The sequence below is a fragment of the Chinchilla lanigera genome, unplaced genomic scaffold (genome assembly GCF_000276665.1).
Source record: "Chinchilla lanigera isolate Chin_1 unplaced genomic scaffold, ChiLan1.0 scaffold00004, whole genome shotgun sequence".
NCBI classification, from domain to species: domain Eukaryota; kingdom Metazoa; phylum Chordata; class Mammalia; order Rodentia; family Chinchillidae; genus Chinchilla; species Chinchilla lanigera.
Window position 1 is genome coordinate 18587415 of NW_004955405.1, and position 21295 is coordinate 18608709.

At 36.3% G+C, this 21295-nt stretch overlaps 1 protein-coding gene across 9 annotated transcripts in view; it reads right to left on the reverse strand.

Annotated features, from left to right (window-relative positions):
- Nucleotides 1-6776: 6776 nt before the first annotated feature.
- Nucleotides 6777-21295, reverse strand: part of Ppp1r12a (protein phosphatase 1, regulatory subunit 12A) — a 133155-nt gene continuing 118636 nt past the window's right edge. For 6 of the 9 annotated variants that reach the window (XM_013517907.1, XM_013517885.1, XM_013517875.1 and 3 more), the window contains 5 exons: nt 20976-21080; nt 15021-15068; nt 11893-11943; nt 10633-10802; nt 9132-9213 (listed from right to left, as the gene is read on the reverse strand). In XM_013517907.1, coding sequence (XP_013373361.1) covers nt 10668-10802; nt 11893-11943; nt 15021-15068; nt 20976-21080 — 339 coding nt within the window. In that variant the 3' untranslated portion in view covers nt 9132-9213; nt 10633-10667. Of the gene's footprint in view, nt 9214-10632; nt 10803-11892; nt 11944-12644; nt 12676-15020; nt 15069-20975; nt 21081-21295 lie in introns of all 9 variants that reach the window. The other 3 variants (XM_005374363.2, XM_013517877.1, XM_005374361.2) reach the window with 2 other exon arrangements.

A 21295-nucleotide genomic window follows, 5' to 3' on the forward strand; every position in this document is an offset into this window, starting at 1 on the left:
TTAGCTACTTGTTATACATCTGCAAATACCTTTGGAGAAAAATGCTGCTGAATGGGGGATTTTTTTGTGTTTCTTTTGATCTTGATCCATCAAACCTTGGGGCCAAATCTTAGACATAATTATATATGCCAAATTGAGTTATTTTCTCTTCTCACTAAATAAGGTTTCACTTCCACCACCTGACTGAAACTGCACTTGTCACAGTCAACATTGCCATAGTCAATTATCAATTCTTAGTCCTTGCTGTAGTAGCAATTATTGCTTCCTGGATATATTTGCTTTCTAGAATGTCAGTCTCCTTATCTTTCCCCCATCTCACTGGCTAGCCAATTTGTTTTTTCCCTCATCTCCCTTGTATCTTAACAGTGGATACACAGGCCTCAATCCTGGGGCCTTTCCTCTTACTTGAATTTACTCCCTCAGGGATTCCAATCAGACTTAGAAACTTACATATCATGCGTATCTGTAGTAAAGCTCCGAAACTTTTATCTTCAGCTTGGACTTCCGCTCTGCACTCAACATTGTTACTTGAATGCTTAATACATTTGTAAAGTAATAAGCATCTAAAATTTAGTATTTCTCACCACAAACTTGATCTACTGCATTCCTTTCTAAATTACTTGCAATTCTACCTCTGCAGTTGATAGGGCTAAAATCCTTAGCTATCTCAAACCCCAAATTCAATCCTGTAGTCTCTTATCTCCTAAACAAATCTGAATCCTACTTTTTTTTTTTTTTTTTTGGTACTGGGAATCAAACTCAGGACATTGTGCTTGCCAGGCAGGCGCTGTGCCTGCTGAGCTGTATCCCCAGACCCTCCTCCTTCTTATAACCTTCACCATTATCTCCCCGGGCTCACTTGCTCCTCTCTTTCGTGTAGACTGAAGTTAGGTTACAAGGGATGAATTAGAGTGAAAGTTTAAACAAAAAATGGCAGTAAAAGACACATCGCCATTAGCCCCTCTCGAAGTTCTCCCCCTTGCCTCACTCACTCATCCCATCACTCTTGCCACTGTAGGAAGCAGCTCTGGAAGTTCTCTTTCATGAGTGTCTTCATGAGGCGGGATCAAAAATAAAACGAATGCTTTGCTGAGTATCATCCAATGGAAAGGTAGGTTTATAAAAAATTACGATGTGTCCTCATCCACCTTATTCATAAGACCTGGTACTGTGAGACTTCCAGCTGTTCCCCCTTTGTGACCACAAAAGGTAGATATTTTAATTGGATTCAGGACATCAAAGCAGTTATGACAGCACAGCTAAAGACACTCACAAAAGACTTCCAGAAGTGCTTCAGAAAGTGGCAAGATGGAATAAGTGTATTTAAAGTAAGGGAACTAATGACAATGCACCTTTTACTGTAAAAAATTAAAATGTGCTGCATTTCCCAAGCATACTTTGTATATTAGTCTCAAATCCTTCAAGAGGCGTCCAGTCCCAGTTGGAAGCTTCAGGTGCTGCGTGTTTACAAGGGTGTACATGATCTGCCTTCCAGTGTACCTCTGAGCTCATCTCCCATTATTCCTGTCCTCTGCATTTGGCTGCAGCCACACACACACTCTCGCTGTTCCTTGAAACTGTTTCTTCTCACCAGCCCTGGCACTCACCGTTCCAAGTGGACAGACTTGGAACGCTCTCTCCTAGTCACCTTGATGGATGACACTCCTCTTTCCTCCACTGACTTCAGCGATGCTTCCTTCACCGTCCAATTGAAAAGTGAAATCCTTGTAATATGCTCTTCTCCAACGTTTTTCTTCTTTTTGAGACAGGGTCTTGTATGCAGTTCAGCCTGGCCTTGAGCTCACTTTGTAGCCCAGGCTGCTCTCGAACTCACAACGATCCTCCTGCCTCAGCCTCCTAAGTGCTGGGATTACAGGCGTGCGCCACCATGCCCGGCTCTCCAACACTTCTTATCCTGTTTTATTATTTTTTTTCTCCAAAAACTTACAGTTTTGCCTTTTTCTGCCTCCACTCAATAGCATATGAGAGTTTCTGTCAGTTCTGTTTACTCCTTTATCCCTAGCACCTGAAAAAGCAGCAGTCAGTATTTGGAGCGCAAGTCCAGCCAATTTTCATGGGGTTCTGATTAAACTGACAAGTCTGTTCCTTAAAAGTACTGACTGTAATTCAAGATCTAATTCAGTGATTAGGACCCTCTTAAGATCTCGTCAGTTATTTTTTGCTTGTTGTCTCTTTCCTGATTATAAAAACTCTTACTTGGGGGAGGACATGTTAACACTATTCCTCTTTTCCTCTTTATCAACTTTATCAACTTTTCCAACTTTATCAACCAGTGGTAATTCTGCTAACCTCAGGACCTTCATTCACTGTTGCCTGGAGTGGCAAGTAAGGTTTAAGAGTGACAATCAGTACTCCATTTTCATTAGTTCAAGGGATGAGCAGGGCTGATTTTCTGGGATTTTACACATTGAAAGCTGCTATCAGAGAAAAGTATTTCGTTCCTCTTTCATTCACGGACATGTTTCTTCCACTAGCTCCATGAGCGGAACTCATCTGTGGGAAGACAGAATGAGATCAGAACCAAGAGGGGACACCCACAGGTTTCATTCCTGCCGAAGGCAGTCCTGCCCGTGCTTCCTGGAAACCTGAGCCGATATATTCTATCCTCTCCCAACCCAACCTGCTTCAGTTGCTTCTTCACTTGTATATTGATAAACACTAAAAAACGCACTTATTCTACAGTGTAACTATCTGCCCCCAAACAAAAAATATACTGTTGGCTTTTGATAGGAATCCCTAAAATGTATTCCTCTTTGAGGTTAATCATCTTCATTTTATTTTTTTGGTTTTTCTTCGGTACCAGGAACCAAACTCACGACCTTGAGCTTGCCGGGCAGACGCTTTGCCGCTGAGCTAAATCCCCAGCCCCTAATCATCTTCATTTTAATTCATCAGATTATGAACTTCTGCACTCCGGTTTCAGATTCAAATCTTCCCTAGTTATTTTTCAGATAAGGGAGTGGAATAAACGGTGTATTTCCAACACAGCTAGAGATTTCTCACTCCCTGTTATAGCTCCTTTTGCTCCTAATACTTTTTTTTGTTTTTGTTTTTCTTTCCGGTACCAGGAATCAAACTCATGACCTTGCGCTTGCCAGGCAGGCGCTGCGCTGCTGAGCTAAATCCCCAGCCCCTGCTCCTAATACTCTTGAAAAAGTACTTTTCTTCTCAATTCCTAGTTCCACTTCAGTTTGGGTGATTCAGTCAGTAATTTGCAAATCTTACATCATAGTCCCTTGGGAAGGCTTGTTGAAAAGGACTGCGAAGCTCTATCTGCAGTTTGAGTCAATAGGGCTAGGGTGGGGCCAGATAATCTGCATTCTTAACAAATTCTCAGATGATGCTGATACTGTTGATCTCGGGTAACTTCTTGACTGATGTGGATTCTTACACAAACACAAACTCATTACATGTGTCTTCTCTTAACCTGAGGAAGTATATCTATAGTAAACTGCAAGTCCCAATATATCTAGTCATTTACACCTTGCATATTTTACCTAGTAATGAAGTCTGAATGTCAAAGGCAAGGCAGTTGTTAAAGAGTTTAAAGCCTGCAAGAGACCTAGATTTTAGGACATCTGCCTCCCCACACCTGGAATTGGTAGTTTTTCTCCCTAGCAATGTCCCATGTGAAAATCTTGCTTTGATTTCCTAAGGTGATTCAATTTGTCTGTAGGTGTACTTTTCCTCTGCCAGAGAGAGTGTGGTATGACAACATATAATCTTTTAAACTATTTTTGGTACTATTCATAATGTTTGCTATCTGTATTATATAATCTCCTTTAAAGTAGCAGCATAGGATATATCTACCACTTATGTTCCCATATGTGATTTTACTTTTTGAATTGTCTCAATTTAAGAAGAGACACATGATACTGTTATGTAGTAGGTTTCAAAATGTGGTCCCTGGACCAGCAGTACCAGCATCACCTAAGAACGTGGTGCAATGCAAAATCATGAGTGTGACCCTGGACCCTAAAATACTAAATTTGAAGCAGGGCCCAAGTTGTGCCTGAACGAGGTGAAGAACCACTGTTACAGAGGGACAATTGAGCTGACTATAAGATGTGACTACTACACATGTGAATGGCAGTAAAATGATCTTTGCTGAACTATAGCACATTTATGCAAGCACACCTTAATATACGAGCTTTACTTTACAGGGAAGAAAGAAAGATTTTGAAAAAAAAAATATATATATTTTTGGTTTTTTTCCAGTACCGGAATCAAACGCACAATCTTGCGCTTACCAGGCAGGCACTGTGCTGCTGAGCTAAATCCCCAGCCCCAAGATTTTGAAAATAAATACTACAAAAAACTCAGACAAAATAAGGACAGTATACATTATATGCATAGATCAATGAAAATAATTCTCTAAAAACTGATCCTACATTATTTATTTTGTTCAAGAAGCTGGTGGACTATTTGTACTATAAATATGTTTCTAATAATCCAATTTTCCATTTCTGACTTGGTTCTTAGGAGCCTTGGAAAACAATTTAACATTTTCGAGTAGTAGATTTAGGTTTTCTAGATAACCTAGTATTTGTAGTTTTTATGATAAAAAGCACACAACAGCTTGTATGTAACACATGGTCAATAACTATCTAAGGGAAATCCCTAATCTAAATTTCGTCTTTCCTACTACATACAGTATTTACCCGCTTGACTATACCCACATTTACCTTAATGTTCCCCAAACACTTGAGAACACCCTATCTCAAAGCCTGTTCTTTCCTCTGCCTGGACATGCTTTTCTCTTACATAGCTGCACAGCTTTTGCCCAGTATTTCCTGCACTTTTTGACTCAAGTTACCTTCTCAGTGAGGCTTTCTCTGACCAGGTTTCTCTTCACTACTGAAATCTAATCTGCTTTCTTTTTCCATGTTTACCTATCATCTTCTAAAACGACATATTGTACCACTATTATTTTTCAATCTTCTGGTAGCTGAATGGCACTTCCATAAGGCAAAGACTTTATTTTTGCCTGTTTTGCTTTTGGATGTGTCCCCACCATATAGGAGTTTGGCACATACAAGCTAACAAGAAATTGTTCATGTAGGTATGTGAAATCTTTTACAAACTTACGATGGACTATTGGCCATACTCAGAATTTGAATCAGAGAATCAACTAGCTGTTAATGCAGTACAGCATTCATCAATGAAATTATGGTGTATGGGGGATAGGATATGGGATTAGAAAACATAAAGGGTAGAAAAATCAAGAAGTGCCATCCTCACAAACACTTTAAGTCTAACAGACTCAACCTGTAAATTGCAGTTTTCTCATCTGTAAATTAGAGATACACTCTATTTACCTAGTCTGTTTTAAGGATGAAACACGATTAAGCATTGAATACATGTCCCACACAAACCTACTAATATTGCTCAATTCTTCCAAGTTTTCCTTGTTCAGCTTTTTGAAAGTGAAAATCTAGTTACTTCTCCCCTCCTCCATGTTTTGGAATTTAAGCAGTCACATTTTCAGGTAACTTGGCTCAAAGAGCTTATTGCTAATAAACTTTAGAAAGCTTTTTAATAAAAAGGCAGTGAGAGTAAGACAGAATTCATTATTTGTTACCTTATTACAAAAATAGACTCTTACACTTCTGGCTCTTATATTTTAACTTTAAGTTATTATTCTGTAATCTGGTCATTTTGTAAGCACGGAAGAGCAATGCAATACTCTTTATATGTCATTTACCAAAGAGAAAGGACTTTCTTCTTGTTTAGAAATGAATCCAGAGACGCTTTCCAAAATGAAAGCCAAGAAACGGATACTACTGACAGACATATAGTAAGAAAATAAGTAACTTACACTTCATCAAAGACCCAGTATTTTTGGAAATGACTACTTCAATCTGTATCACCCACTGAACTTGCATACTGAAGACAGATTACGTATGTGTAGTACAAGACGCAGAACATCAGAGAAAAGACTGTATGACAGTCAGCTTTCACCTTTACAGTGAGTCTTCATTAGCAAGATAGGGTTAATGGATAATTAATAATCACTAATGGAGCTTGTTCTCTATTTGTATGCAATGATAAAGCAAAGGAAAATCTACAGAGCTACTGTGTTCTACACAAAATGGTCCTAGTTTTGAGAGAAGAACCCGGCCTCTGGTTATTTTCCCGTGATAAAGTCACTGAGTGTCGGTAGTGGGAGTCATGACAGTCTCAGATAAGCCAGGTACAGACTTTCAGTCAAAGAATAAAGCAGTTAAGCGGGTTAGAAAATATCTGTCTTACTTTTTCTAAAGAACAGTCTCCTTGATAGTTCTATAGCTGCTTTTATTTGCTTTCCAGATTTGCTTATGAACGCTCTCCTTTTAATGGATGGCAAATAACAACAATACCAGTAATTCTGTGAGAATGAAAAGGTAAAGTATTGGAAAGAAAAGGGAAGAATTCAAAAATTTAGCTAAATACAGGCTTAATATAAATCTTGTGCCAAAATCAAAAACTAAAAGTGCTTCTTAACACAGACCTTAGTAGGCTGAACCCCTGACAAACCTAAACTGGAGAATGATCTAATACTAATTTTTTAGTTTCAAAGGCACTTTAACTATATATTTTATTGATGTATATGTAAACCTTTGCTTTAGCTGAGGAAGAAGCAAGGATTTAATTTTTAAAACCACAAAATATTTACAGGAAGGAACCTTTGTGCTACGAACCAGCTATGTTGAACTCACGCTTATCATTACTTTTTACTTGAACTCACTTATCATCATAAAAAACTAGTTCTCAGATTCTGCACACAGACAGCTTTATGTAAAATATATAGAAACTGGTACACAGATTGCATACATATGGCAATTAAGATTGCATTTACAGATGTGCATGTACAATGTGCAAATTATCACAATATTACAATTTTAAAAATTATTAAATTGGTATCCAAGTAAAGCAATTAGTGAAAAAATACCCATGCAGAATTTAAATATTTCAGAACAAAATTTAAAATGTCTCCATTAAAAGTTCACACATTTAAAATAGTTTTATTCATTTTATTTGTATATGTCAAAATACATTTTATTTCCAAAATAGTGGGTTTTGCAACTAGTTTCATGCAGAAACAAGGTCTGCTCAATACTACCAATAAAATCAATATAGCACAGTAGCTGTTCAGTTTTAGATACAAAGAATAAATAACCTAAATACAAAACACTAAAATATTAGAAACATGTATTTAATCAATCTTCACAGGCATCCGAACTTCACAAATAGAAACCATAGCATGCCTAACTGTTGTGCAACCAGGACACGTTGCAGTCACTCAAGCCGGTCAATTATTTGTACATTTTACCTCCATATTAGACCATGGAAATTCCCTATATTCAGACCCACCATTCATACAGTTCAAATATAACCAAAAATAAAACCCCACAACTATCCTTGTACCTTTAAAATCAAGAATCCTGAGCTTGGTAGTAAGAGCATAACCTTATATCTTCATAAAACCAATCAAGAGAGAGGACTTAAAATCCTGCTTACCAAAACACCCTTTTCCCAATCCCAAAGTAAGCTAAAATAGGCAGTAGAACACAATGACCTTTTAAAATGAAGGGGTACAAATTCACATTTAATATAGTATACAATACACTCAATAATACAATCAGCTACTATAAGCTTTACAATGTACAATTTTTCAAATGGCTGAACTGTTCAGTGGTTAAGGAGACAGTTATGTGCCAGAAGGATGTATTACCTTTTGCATGGGTTAGTGAAAATATAAAAGCTATTTGTCCAAATAAAAGCCTTCTTCACTGTGTACTTTTTTTTTCCCCCTTAAAAAAGGCCACTGAAATGTATAAAATGGTCTGAACATGATGGTGGTATCAAAGTCAATGCCTCTTCACATGGCAATAACAGTGCATTTAACATTAACTCACGGTTAAGTCTGCAAATAATTTCATAGCATTACTTTGGCTAGCACAACAGTTTCAGACAGCACTCAGATAAATATAAGTATGTGAAATGTGAAGCAATTATCTTATGCAACTTTAATTATGTTGAATACTATCAAATTAAAACAAAATAAAAGCACTTTACAGTAGAGAACTTTTGTAAAGATAGGGCTCCACAAAATGTGTAACTTTTAAAGTCTTTATATCACATTGTTTTAGCAATTTCGTTTTTAACACTATCATGGAGTAGCCTATTTTCCATAAACAGATACTGGAAAGAAAATAGTCAAGCATGCCATGTGATGGTCTAAAAATCAACACAATACACTTATTTATATATACAGCATCACTCAGTACCTGCTAAAATGAATGTGAAGGTTACAGAATCTAACATCTTACACTACAATAAAAAACAAAAACAAAAAGTGACCAATGAAGGCAGAATAGGACTTAAAAGATCTAATCTCAGTTGACTTTAAAGCATTCATATAAGAAATAAATGCATATTGCACAAACAGTGAAAGCAAATATTCCACCAAGCAAATCAGTTCCAGGTGGGAGACAACACATTAGCCTAATACATGACAATAATCTCATAAAAGCAAGTTTCTTTCTTTCTGTAAGTGAGAAAGCTGTAAAAACATAGAAGACTCTGCCACATGAAGAGTTAGAAGGAAAAATACAAACCCAAACTTAGATGTAAAGCAAAAAAAAAAAAAAATTAAATATTGAAAAACTGGAAACTGTGGCACATCAAAACAATGTGAGTAACTGTCTTCTGTGAGAGCTGAAAGTTTCTGTTGACACAAAGGTATTTATGTACAACTAAGGCTTACTGGTTAAAGATCTGAGGCATATCTGGCCTTGAACACTTTCCTTATATGCTGGAGCTGTAAACAAGTTTTCTCAGTCACTTAAAAAAAAAAAAATCTTCTCAGCAGCTGCATTAACATGAAACAATGGTCTTGATTAAAAAAAAAAAAAAAAAAAAAAAAAAAAAAAAAAAAAAAAAAAAAAACAAAACCCAGAATATGAAACCAAACAAAAATCCTAGTAAGAGGGCATTTGGCAGGATATCCCAAAATGACAGTCTCCAAGGGTTCTTTCCGGGCTTCCAGTGACTGCCAATTATGGTCCACTGGGCTACTAATATGTGCAATTCTGCTGCTTTGCTTTTTTTCTTTTTCTTTTTCTATTTGGAAAGTTTGCTTATAACTCTGATCAAGGCCCCATTTTCATCCTTTAGCCTCTGGTTGTCTGCTTTTAGGTCTGGTAACATCTGTGAGAGCAAAAACAGAAAAAATGTTTTACCTCAATAAAAAGATATGATGCTATTTTTAACAAATGTTATATTTCCACCACAAAACAAATGATCAAGCTTTGTCAGTTGTATGTATTTCTAACGTCTAAAACATGTATCATGAAGATGAAAAAAACTCCTGATACGTGAAGCCAATTAGTTTAAGAAATGATGAAATGAAGGTTTATTCTCTCAAAGTTATCTGCTGTAATTGGCCAAATCATTTGATTTTATGACTCACAAGCACACCGTATTAGAGCAGCCAAAAAAAAATGAAGCCTGCTTTTGTTAGGATGGGCTTTTAAAGGGAGCTCCTTTAACGGTCCCCACCAACACCTAAACCAAAGCCTCTGGCTTTATGCCAAACCTAAAACTGTAACACTACTGTTCCACAAGAAAACCAGCTGACCTGGGAAAGTTTTGAGGGAGTTAGCCGTGTTCTAAATTACTAAAATTCCTGAAAGGGTTCAACTATAGGGCTTAAGTGCTTACTACAATAATCTAAGATAGGTACTCATTAATGGCAATTATTACTGTTGTGAGCGTAGTATAAAATAATGTGTAGGTTAGAGTAGTAAATGTGCACCTATGAAAACATTCCTATATAAAAGAGTAGCAAGTATCTGAAGCACACAGAAAAACACACCTCAGACATATTGAAACAAACCAATTCAATTTTCTGTGGTGTTTTACAGACAAATTGAGGGAGGGATAGAAATGTCACAAATTTTCTACTAAGGATGACGCAAACTCTATGTGCTCTGCCAAGGTGACTTAGGAAACGGAACAGCTTGTATTTGGGACCTTAAATCATACCTTCCAAATGTAGCCCCTTTTCCCTAGTTTTCAAAATGCACTAATTATCTAATTAGATAAAAATAAACATTTACTTGAAAAACTAATTTAAGCCAAGTTTTTACAGAATTTAATTTCATATGGAACCAATTTAGTCTTCTTTGTGCTAGAATGTTTAAATGAATACAAACTAAAGTGGTTTCACTGAAAACATTATTTTCCAAAACAGGTAACGTAGGCAAAATTTTTCTTGCAGTTTTTCAAAATATATTAATTATATGTAGAATAAATGTTACGTTTTCTAATAAATGTTCCACCTTCTGGTAAATGACTATAAATATTAGTCATATTTTAAGCCCGGAAACTTTTAGATGTAAGAAAATATGCTCGAACGTTACAAAGCTCAGACATCTTTAAATTCTTAAATCATTCCCTAATTTTACTGTAGCTCATCAGTTACAATACATAATTAGTGATACTTTCTAACATTCTGAGAAGCCATGCATAATTAAACAGTTATGTGATAAGCTCCAGACACAATGGCATTAATTGGTAAAAGTAAGCTCTTAACAAAAACACGCTTACTAACACAAAAACACCTGCCTGGCTCTACCAAGAAGAAATGATGAAGCTATAAATTATAGGCTCACAGACTGCAGTTGCCTACAGAACCCTGAGCGTTTGGCTACCACTCTTGTCAAGGCCCTATTCTCAGTCAGGAGTCGTTCATTTAACTCTCTCAGAGTTTGAATTTGCTTTATTTGGTGCAGGTTCTGCAGAAATCAGAACATAAAGAAATAAGAAAACAGTACAATAAATATAAAAGATTACAGGTAATGAATATAGAAGGAAAAAATGTAAGAATACTAAAAGAATATCCACAAGAATAAGAGAGATAAACAATGTATTCCTAAAATTCCATTTTAAACCAAACAATACATAATCGAAATCCAAACGATTTATCTCCAAAGCCATTCAACAATACTTTTTTTTTTTTTTTGGTACCAGGAATTGAACTTAGGACCTTGTGCTTGCCAAGTAGGTGCTGTGCCTCTAAGCTGTATCCCCGGCCCTCCGTTCAATAACGTATATATATATTTTTTTGTCTTTTTGAAACAGGTTCTCACTATGCAGTTCAGGCTGGCCTTGAGCTCACTTTGTAGCCCAGGCTGGTCTCGAACTCACAAGGATCCTCCTGCCTCAGCCTCCCAAGCGCTGGGATTACAGGCGTGCACTACCACGCCAGGCAATAATAATGTTTTAATCACAAACCTGTTTTAATAAAACATCTAACTTTCAAAATTCTAATTCTATGGTGCAATTTCCAGGGCAGTAGTTCACTAATTCAGAATACAATAGACATTTTAGGTAAGCTGCTGCAGTAAACCATCAATTACCTCGGCTTTTTTCTCCCTTGCAGTGTTCAATCTTAAAATAAGTTAATTATAAGGACAGGTAATGCAGAGTTTGATAAAACACACCCCTGCCTGTCCCTTTCTCTAACACTTAGTTTTTAATACAGAACATTTTATCTTTTACTATTCCCCTCTACCATATACTCTCCAAGAACTACAGAAGTGCAGTACATGAAACTGCGAAGAACTAATAAATCCCACATCTTGTTATTATTACTAATAACTTTATACCTGAACATCAAAAGTGCTATATAAACTGATTATCAAAATAATTTGGGCTTTAAATCCTCTTCTAGCTCACTAAAAGTGGTATTTAGTAAGAAAAAGAAGCATACAATTTAGATAATTCACAAACTGGGTAATGGCTTTGAGAATAATTTTAATATCTGTAATAGTATTCATATAAACTTATCAACAGTAATAGCTCTCAGAGCATCAGTTTACTTACTTTGAGCTCTTCTTCCATTTCAGATATTCTTCTTTCTAGAGCTCTTCGTTCCTAGATCAATGTAAGGTATCAATATTAATTACACAATTACTACCTTCTCAAGTTCTATATTGTGAAATAGTGCTATTTTAAAATTAAAGATAAAATCAAGAGCAGTGGAGAAAAAGATGTGATGCCAGTGATGTGTAAAGAGCTCCCCAAAATTTGAGAGAAATAAACATATTACTTTTTGCAAGCTCTTTCTTTAAAGCTTTGATTTTTCTGGTAAGACGTTACACACTTAAATTATTATTATACTTTAGTTTATGTAAAATTTAGTGACAGAGGAAACCAATACAAGACTGAGGATTGAATAGAACACAAAAAAAATTCACACAAAGATGCAATTATATTACAGTGAGAGAAGCGAAACAGCAAGAAGCAAACGTGCCTAACATGTGTACTTTACAATCTCGAAAGGCTCTAAGACAATTTCCTCCACCCACAATGTTCACTATCCATTATTCATCCAACTGACTTTACAGTTCTGTACACAAGTTGATACTGTGTGTAGCATTAATGCGGTGAATCCAATGGAGAAGCAACTGCAGCATTTATTTTAAACTCATTTCAAAGAGTGACAGGCAAAGCCAGCATATGATGTATTATTGCAGTGCACTGTTTTATTCTCCCTCATAAGATAAGCACTGTAGGGTGTTATGCAAAAAGCAAGCAGCAGTAAATGATGAGCCGTAAAACTGGTTAGGTCATACCGCCCAGAAGATACTGACTCTTGCCGATCACCTTTCAGATACAAACCATTTACATTTAGTTTAATCACACTGACACTATTTCCAAGACATTCTTTCCCAGATTAATAATTAATGTTGATATTTAGTAATGCACCACACTCTCTGTAAATGTCAATGTTTTTAGGGTGTGTGATTTTTTTTAAAAAAGGAATTCTACTCACAGTCTTATGTTATTCTAATGTTCACATGCTTAAACACTGTTACATAGATGAAAAGGTTGTTTTCCACATATACTAATCTTTTGCTTAGTTAATACTAGTTTTGGCAAATTCATATGAACCACTGTGCTCCCCAAAATATGAACATATATGGCATTATATTTGATTCCCATAGTTTTATGACATATCAGAAGTACAGTATTTCTTGACTGAGAGATAATCTAGCCATGAACCTCAATTTTCTTAGCAGTCTTCCAAGACTTTAACTTGGTGGTACAGTAGCAAGACAAGAACATCATATCCTATTGCCTCAGCCTGTTGGTATGAAATTGGTGACTAGAAAACTGCAGGCCATTTCTTGTGTTGGACAAATACAATTACTAATACAAAAAATACTGTTAAGAGAAAGTGTATGTAAGTTGCTAAGCCCAGTGCCTGCCTGATGCATGGACAGCGCTGAACAAATGTTAACAGTTTAAGCACGTGTGAATCACAAGGGTAAGTAATAACATATCACTGTGTAAGACTGCGGATGACTTTGTATTTTCTTGTTTTGCTAGAAAACATTTTTGTAACGAACATACTACTTTTATGAGAAAAATAAAATATTCTTAAAAAACGTGGTTTCTCAAATATAAACAATATTTTGACTAAATATAATCTGTTATCTGTCTTTCATGTTGACCTTTAGAATGGGTAATGCAAAAATGATTTTATTATTTCCACATATCTTGCAGATAAAATTCAGTAACAGGTGTATATTCTAAAATATAACACAACACAATGTAAACAATATAAAGTTAACTTTAAATTTAGTAAGTTACTATATTTTAAGCAATTATTACTTATATCAATTTTTTAAAAAATGACTCAACAATGATTTTTAAAAGCTGCTGCAGGGGCTGGGGATTTAGCTCAGCGGCAAAGCGCCTGCCTGGCAAGTGCAAGGTCGTGAGTTTGGTTCCCGGAACCAGAGAAAAACCAAAAAAAAAAAAAAAAAAACAAAAAAAACAAGAAGAACCAAAATAAAAGCTGCTGCAATCAGAAATGGCAGCTATTGCAAGACATAATTTAGTAAATAACACAGACAGCAACAGACTGTGCTTTAACTTTTGGATCATTTACACATTTTAACTGCTCAGACTCAACTTGTGGATTTACTCCTATAGCCACATCCAAACTTCTAAGCAATAACAAGTAGAGAGAAATATAAGAAAATACACCACAGCCAATAAAAAATTATAAAATGGCATAAAGGTTTTCTTGTAATCCATATTTCTGTTTAAAATATCCTACTCAAAAAAATCCTGGGCCAGGGATATAGCTCAGCGGCACAAATGCCTGTGTGGCAAGCACGAGGTCCCAAGTTCAATTCCCGGTATCAAAAAAAAAAAAAAATCCTACTGCCAGGTGTGGTGGCACACGTTTGTAATCCCAGCAGCAGGGAGGCTGAGGCAGGAGAATCATTGTGAGTTTGAGACCAACCTGGGCTACAAAATGAGCTCAAGGCCAGCCTGAACTGTACAGTGAGACCCTGTCTCAGAAAACAAAAACAAAAGAATCCTACTAAAGCTAAACATTTAAACTCAAATTTCAAATATTAAATTTAAGAAGAATTTAAAATGTTGATGTCTCCAGATCTGAACATTTTATTTCAAAAGATGTATTTATAATTCTGAAAACAGTTCAATATACATGTGATTACAATGTTTTAAAAAATATATCTATGGAAAAATCAAAGATATGAAAGCATCTTAAAAGTATCAACTTCACTGTCACAATATTTACATTTCAGTAGTAAGGAAAGATAGCTGTAATAAACTAAAAGAAAAATTGAGCTGGGCTGGAGGTTAATACCTGTAACCCCAGAATTCTGGGAGGGTGAGGCAGGAGGATGACAAATTCAGGGTGGCATGTGACGGCTGGGGATATAGTTCAGAGTAGAGGTCCTGGGTTCAACCCCCAGTTCTACCACCACAACCAAAAAAAAAGTAGTTCATTTTATTTAAGTTCATTTCATCTTGAGAGACCCCAAAAAACTTCAAAAAGCTAAGGTGTAAAACATTCCTCAGTGAATATTAATTTAAACTAATTCAAAATACTATCTATAAAAACAAAAAGCCAACTATTGCTTATGTAGAGACAAAGTAATTACTTAGTCAATAAGATGGACACTTACCCTTTTTTCCATTTCCAATAGTGACCTATCAGTAAATCTTTCTTGTCTCTGCAAAAAAGTATGAAATGATGAAAAGAGATGTAAGTATGATAAAAATAGGCATGGCAACTTCTCTTTTATCAGTGTTCAAGGAAATCATAATATTCAGATGGCATAATTCACAGGTGTGAGAAAAAAAAGAAAAACAGAATGTGAATTGAAATGAAAATAAGGGGCCGAGGATATAGCTCAGTGGTATAAGCACCTGCCTGGCAAGCGCAAGGTCCTGAGTTCGATTCCCAGTACCAAAAAAAAAAAAAAAAGAAAAAGAAAAGAAAAGAAATGAAAATAAAAGGAATGTTTAGAAATGGAGCGAGTGTAAAGCTTTCCCTTTGTGATGTGCGACACTCCTCACAGGAGTTTTCACAGTTCAGCCGCGACTGAAGATGGCGAGTGCGGTGCAGTGAGAGCAGCAGCACCCTAACGCGATGCTCAAGCCTCTTCCTGTAGCACCAGGGGCAGCTCATCTGAACGGTCAGAGCCAGGGCCCTGACTGAAATATGTTTATCACCACACTGCGACTTCACGGGAACAGAGCCAGACCACTAAACTGCACTTTTTGGCCTCTTCCACAATTATATTGGTCTTGTTCGCTTGGACTAGGTTTTTCTTTTCCAATAATCTATGCTCCAGAACTGCTAATACATACTTTCACTTGTAAAATATCCTAGCTATACAGCTTTCCTCTGGTGAGCACAGGGCTCCCATTCGATGCGCTGTGCAACCAGCTCAAAGGGTGGGAAAATGCTGAGACAGACACTGGAGTCTGGCTGTAGGGACATGAACTCTTACTTTCAAGTCAGACACTGCACCATAGCCTAGAGAGCTCTATATCTGGATATTGAGCATAAACCCAGTTAAAATAAGTAGCATTTTAGATCTTATTTACCCTGCTCTTTGTATAAATGTTTTTGCTGGGATTCATTTTTTTGTTTTGTTTTGTTTTTTTTTGAGCCAGGGCCTCACTATTGTAGTTCATGCTGTGCTTAAACTCACTATGTAGTCCAGACAAGCCTCGAACTCGTGGCAATCCTCCTGCCTCAGCCTTCTGAGTGCTAGGATTACAGGCATGTACTACCATGCCCCATGCTTTGCTGGGATTCTTGATCATTTCGCTGAAAATAAATTCCTCAAAAGTCAATGTGCTGGGCTGGGCATGGTGGCCCATGCCGTAATCTAATCCCAGCACTTGGGAGGCTGTGAGGCAGGAGGATAGTTGCGAGTCTGAGGCCAGCCTGGGCTACAAAGCGAGTTCAAGATCAGCCTGAACAGCACAGTGCGACCCTGTCTCAAAAAAGACAATGTGCTGACTAACCAATTTTATTAATTTAAAAAATATTTTTGACAGCTTCAGTAAGAATGGTCTTTTATGATTAACCACAAAACATCCTTCCATCCACCCTTTCATTCTTCTTTCCTTCCTTCCTTTCTAGTCCCTTTTATTTTGAGACAGGGTCTCAGTATATAGTTGAGGCTGGCCTTGAGCTCATTTTGTAGCCCAGGCTGGCCTTGAATTTGCAATGATGGTCCTGCCTCAGCCTCCTGAGTACTGGGATTACAGGTGTGTGTCACCACGCCTGGCAAAAATATACTTTAAACAAAACATATTTTACCACCAATTAAAGTGTAATTTCACTCTTTAATGTGGCAGTTTTATGGCCTTTTTCTTCGTAGTGCTGGGGATAAAACTCAAGCCCTCCCGCACACACTAAGTAAGCAACCCCAAGTTTAATGTAATAATCTACAACTCTTGCTTTTTGTATTCACATTTTAGTATCATTAGGACATGTAACCAAATTAAGTTTTTGATTGTTCTCTTAGAATTTCTTCTTTATAGATAATAGTATATAAAATTTTAAAAATTAATCATGACCAGGTTATCTTTAATTTTTGTTTTTTAAATGGCTTTATTATTTTGCATTTCCTTTTTCTGGAAAAAAAGTATGTATTTCAATTGCTTTTTGTTAGAAATCCAATTCAGAATTTTAGATATGAACAGAACTGTTTTAGCTAATTCTGACTTTTTGATGGTTTAAAAATACTTATTCTAATTGCTAGAAATAGAAGTTAAAGGCTGATAGGTCACTTGAGGATCTACAAAGGAATCTAAAAACACTTAAAAAGGCTGAAAGAAATTTTAAATGACATTCAAAAGCACCTAAAAAAATTCAGAAATAGCTGCCACAATGTTATCACATAAAAATTAATAAACTTTAGAGGAAAAATTAGTACTTCAGTGGGGTCTTTCCCCAAATGGAAACATTTTAGCAATTTTATAATCTGCTTGCCAATTTAATCAATTAAAAAAGTCACCAATTCACTTACCACTTTTAATTACACATTCTAGTTAAAGCTCTTAAAATCACATCTAATAAGTCCACTGAACTTGTCATTTGGCAAGCAGTTTTGGGAAAACGGTTTCTGGTACACTGGTCTATTTCCTTCCCTTGTACAGGGTAGAGGGTGCTGGAATAAGGAAGGATTTAAGGATTCAATGTTTCTTAGCTAAAGATTATCAAATAGACCTAAACTTTAAGATTATTATTTTTGTACAGTCCTGAAGATTGAACCCAGGGTCTCAAATGTGCTAAGGATTCTTATCAGGATGGTAGTTTCCCTTGGGAAAAACTTTACACAGTCATCAAAACTGCCACCAATATGTATATTCATGAACAGTTATGAAAACAGATATAAAAAATTAAGTGAAGAATTCAGAGTAGACTTAATATATGCTCTAAAGTTGCACAAAAGAAGCTTAGTGTTTATCACTTTGTGTTTATGAATTATTCTTCTCACTATCAACTTGTACTGGGCATGATACTCAGAATGCCTGCCAATGTGGAAGTTGTTTTTCTCTGGAAACCAGTGACTTTTTTCTCCAGATAAAGAAGGATTAGAAATTTGTACCTGACCCACAAACAGCTAGCTTTCCTTCTTTCTTTCTTAGTTTTTGGTGCTGGGGCTGAACCCGGGCTCTGGCACATGTTAAGCATATGTTCTTCTACTGAGTTAACCTCCACCACCTTACAGGTAGTCTGCTATGGGTTATCCATGAGCTTCGACCATATTCAGCAAGTAGAACCATGAGCACCAATAGGCTGGACAGTGACTGGATCTATACTGGGTAGTAACTAATAATTCTGTCAGTTCCTGTCTCTTGAACAGTCTGAATAAGACACATATAAGAAGAATTAGATGACAAAAAAATATAGAAGGAGAGAAGTGCAGGAAAGGAAATAAGTAGGGGAGACAGATGAGTTGTGTCACTATAATAACAGAGCATTATAACAGGGAGCACTAGCAGTAGCCATAGTTACCCAGAAAGTCTCATGGCCAAACCTCAAGAGCTAACACTATGCTCAGATAATCTGTTAGAGTACTTTCATGTATGCAGGCTTATTAAGCTTCTTATGGAACTTAAAAGATGATAACTTTCTAGTTTACCCTGAAGTCCAAGTCTAAGTCTAAGTCAGTAGCTTTAACTTGTATGACATTTTAAGTTATTATGACCTCTTACTATGAAACATGTTCTTTTTCTTACTTTTCTATGTAGCTTCACAGTAAACCACCATCAACTGAAAGAATTAAGAGCTTTTTTAACCTCTTAAGGTTAGCCTGATCGCTGGAATTTCAGCACAGCACTCATTTTGCAGACAGTTGCTTTATAACAGAGGGGTTTTTTTGTTTTGTTTTGTTTTTGTTTTTGTTTTTTTTTGGTTTTTCTCCGGTACCGGGAACCAAACTCACGACCTTGAGCTTGCCAGGCAGGCGCTTTTGCCGCTGAACTAGATCCCCAGCCCCTATAACAGAGGTTTAAAAAAAAAAAGAGCCAGGCATGGTGGTGCACGCCTGTAATTCCAGCACTCAGCAGGCTGAGGCAGGATTGTTTGAGTTCCAGGCCAGCTGGGCTACACAGTGAGCTCAAGGCCAGCCTGAACTGCATAGCAAGATCCTGTCTCAGAAAGTCAAAAACCAAAAAACCCAATACCTCCCAAAACAATCTAATCTGAAATAAAAGACAATTCCCAAAAGAAGTACAAATGAACAGTAAATATACTGAAACATTTCCAACACTGTTAGCCATCAGGGAAATGCAAATCAAACTACATTAAGATTCTATCTCACCCCAGTCAGAATGGCTATAATGAGAAAAACAAGAAAGCAATAAATGCTGGTGAGGATATGGAGGGAAAACAAAGCTTTACACATCATTGGTGGGAATTTAAGTTAGTACAGCCATTTTTGAAATCGGTATGAAGATTTTGCAAAGAACTAAAAAGAGAACTACAAATATGATTCAGTGATATCAATCCTTAGCATATGCCGGAAAGAAAACTACTACAGTACAGAAATATGTGAATATCTATGTTTATTATGGCACAATTCACAATAGTGAGGATATGGAATCAACTTAAATGCTTGTCAATAGAATGGATAAAGAAAACGTGGTACATATACATAAGGCAGTATTACACAGCCACAAAGAACAAAATTATGTCATCTATAGGAAAACGGATGGAACTGGAGATCATCATAAAATGATCAGAAAAACAAATTTTGCATGCTTTCTCTATTTGTGGAATCTAGAATGAAAACAAGAAAGGATGATGTGGCCGTTAGGGTGGTGTGTCAACTTGAATTCCTTTGGAATCTCCCTAGGGCATTGGTAAAACACAATTTTGGGTATGTCTGGGTGGGTTATGGAGGAGTGACCTTGGGGTCTAAGTCTGTTCTCTGGCCCCTTCCTTTCTGGCATTGTTTTGCTCTTCTTTCTAGCCACAACAAAATAAGCAGCTCTGCTTGGCCATACCATTCTACCATGTTTCTGCCTTGGAGCTAGCTTACCATGGACAGAATCCCCTGAATAGTGAGCCAAATTAAACCTCTTTCCTTTCAAATTGAGGGTGCTGGGTAATGTATCCTATTGACAGGAAAGGTGACTAATTCACAGATATGAAAAGAGAAGAGGAAGGGAACTGGGGGAGGGGTGTAAAGAAAGGTAAAGGGGGACAGGTACGATCAAAATGTTACATGCATGCATGAAAATGCCACAATGAAATTCAGGAAAATTAATATGCACTAATGAAAAATCACATATATTAGAAAAGATGTTTAAGAACCTCTAACATATAAACAGAACCTGTGAAATCTTTAAGATGTACAATATATATATATAGTACTTTCTGAGATCCTCTGACCAGAAAGTTTTGATTTATTTTGTTTTTAAAAGGAGGCTAAGGAAACGTGCCTATTACTATCTCCCAGAATTAGTGTTCCTGGGGGAAAAGAGTTGGGAAACAATTCCTAAGTCATCTGCATAAGGTTTTGAGTTTCACTTCACTATCTCAATTTATTATGTAACTGTCTTTAGAAGGAAGTTATAAAGGAGTTAAAATTACCCTCTTCAAATCACTTGAACAACAGGAAGTTTTCCAAATACATAAAAATTACCATGAAGAAATTTTGGGCCTACGAGTATAGCTCAGTGGTAAAGAATAACTGTGTAGAAGGAAAAAAAAAGAAAGAGAAGCAAAGAAGGAAAAGAAGGTAGGAAGGGAGAGAGGCAGGAGAATCATCTTATGGCTATAAGATAATTCTGTACAGATGCTTTTAATGCCTTGCTACACTCAGTATGCTAAAAATAAAGATTTATCTCCCTGATGTACCACAATACTGGCATTAAAAAGATTAAAAATATCTTGACTTTTGACCACACAACTATACTTGTGCATTTTTAACTTATTTCATAAAATGGGAAAGTAAATGATATTATCATAATTCTTCTTTACTAATAAACAAATCATTAATAATCAAACTTTTTAAATACTAATATTACAGAAAACTTTAATGTAATTTTAAAAATAGAATATATCACAACCATTATCTTGAGAATAACAAAGAAAAAAAGATACAAACCTGGGTGGCCTTTTCCAACTGCAATTTAAGATCTGTTAGTTCCATATTTGTATCATGTAGCTGTGCCTTCAGCTTTTCATTTTCTGCTAAAATTTGTTCATAAAGCTGTAAAAATTTGGGGAAAAGAACAAGTTATTTTTCTGCTCTCCTAGTATTTTAAGTTGGTATTCTCAATAGTTCACAAAATTAAAAGAGAAAGATTAATGAAATATATGTACTATCAAGAATATACTAAAGGGGGCTGGGGATTTAGCTCAGCGGCACAGCGCCTGCCTGGCAAGCGCAAGGTCGTGAGTTCAATTCCCGGTACTGGAAAAAAA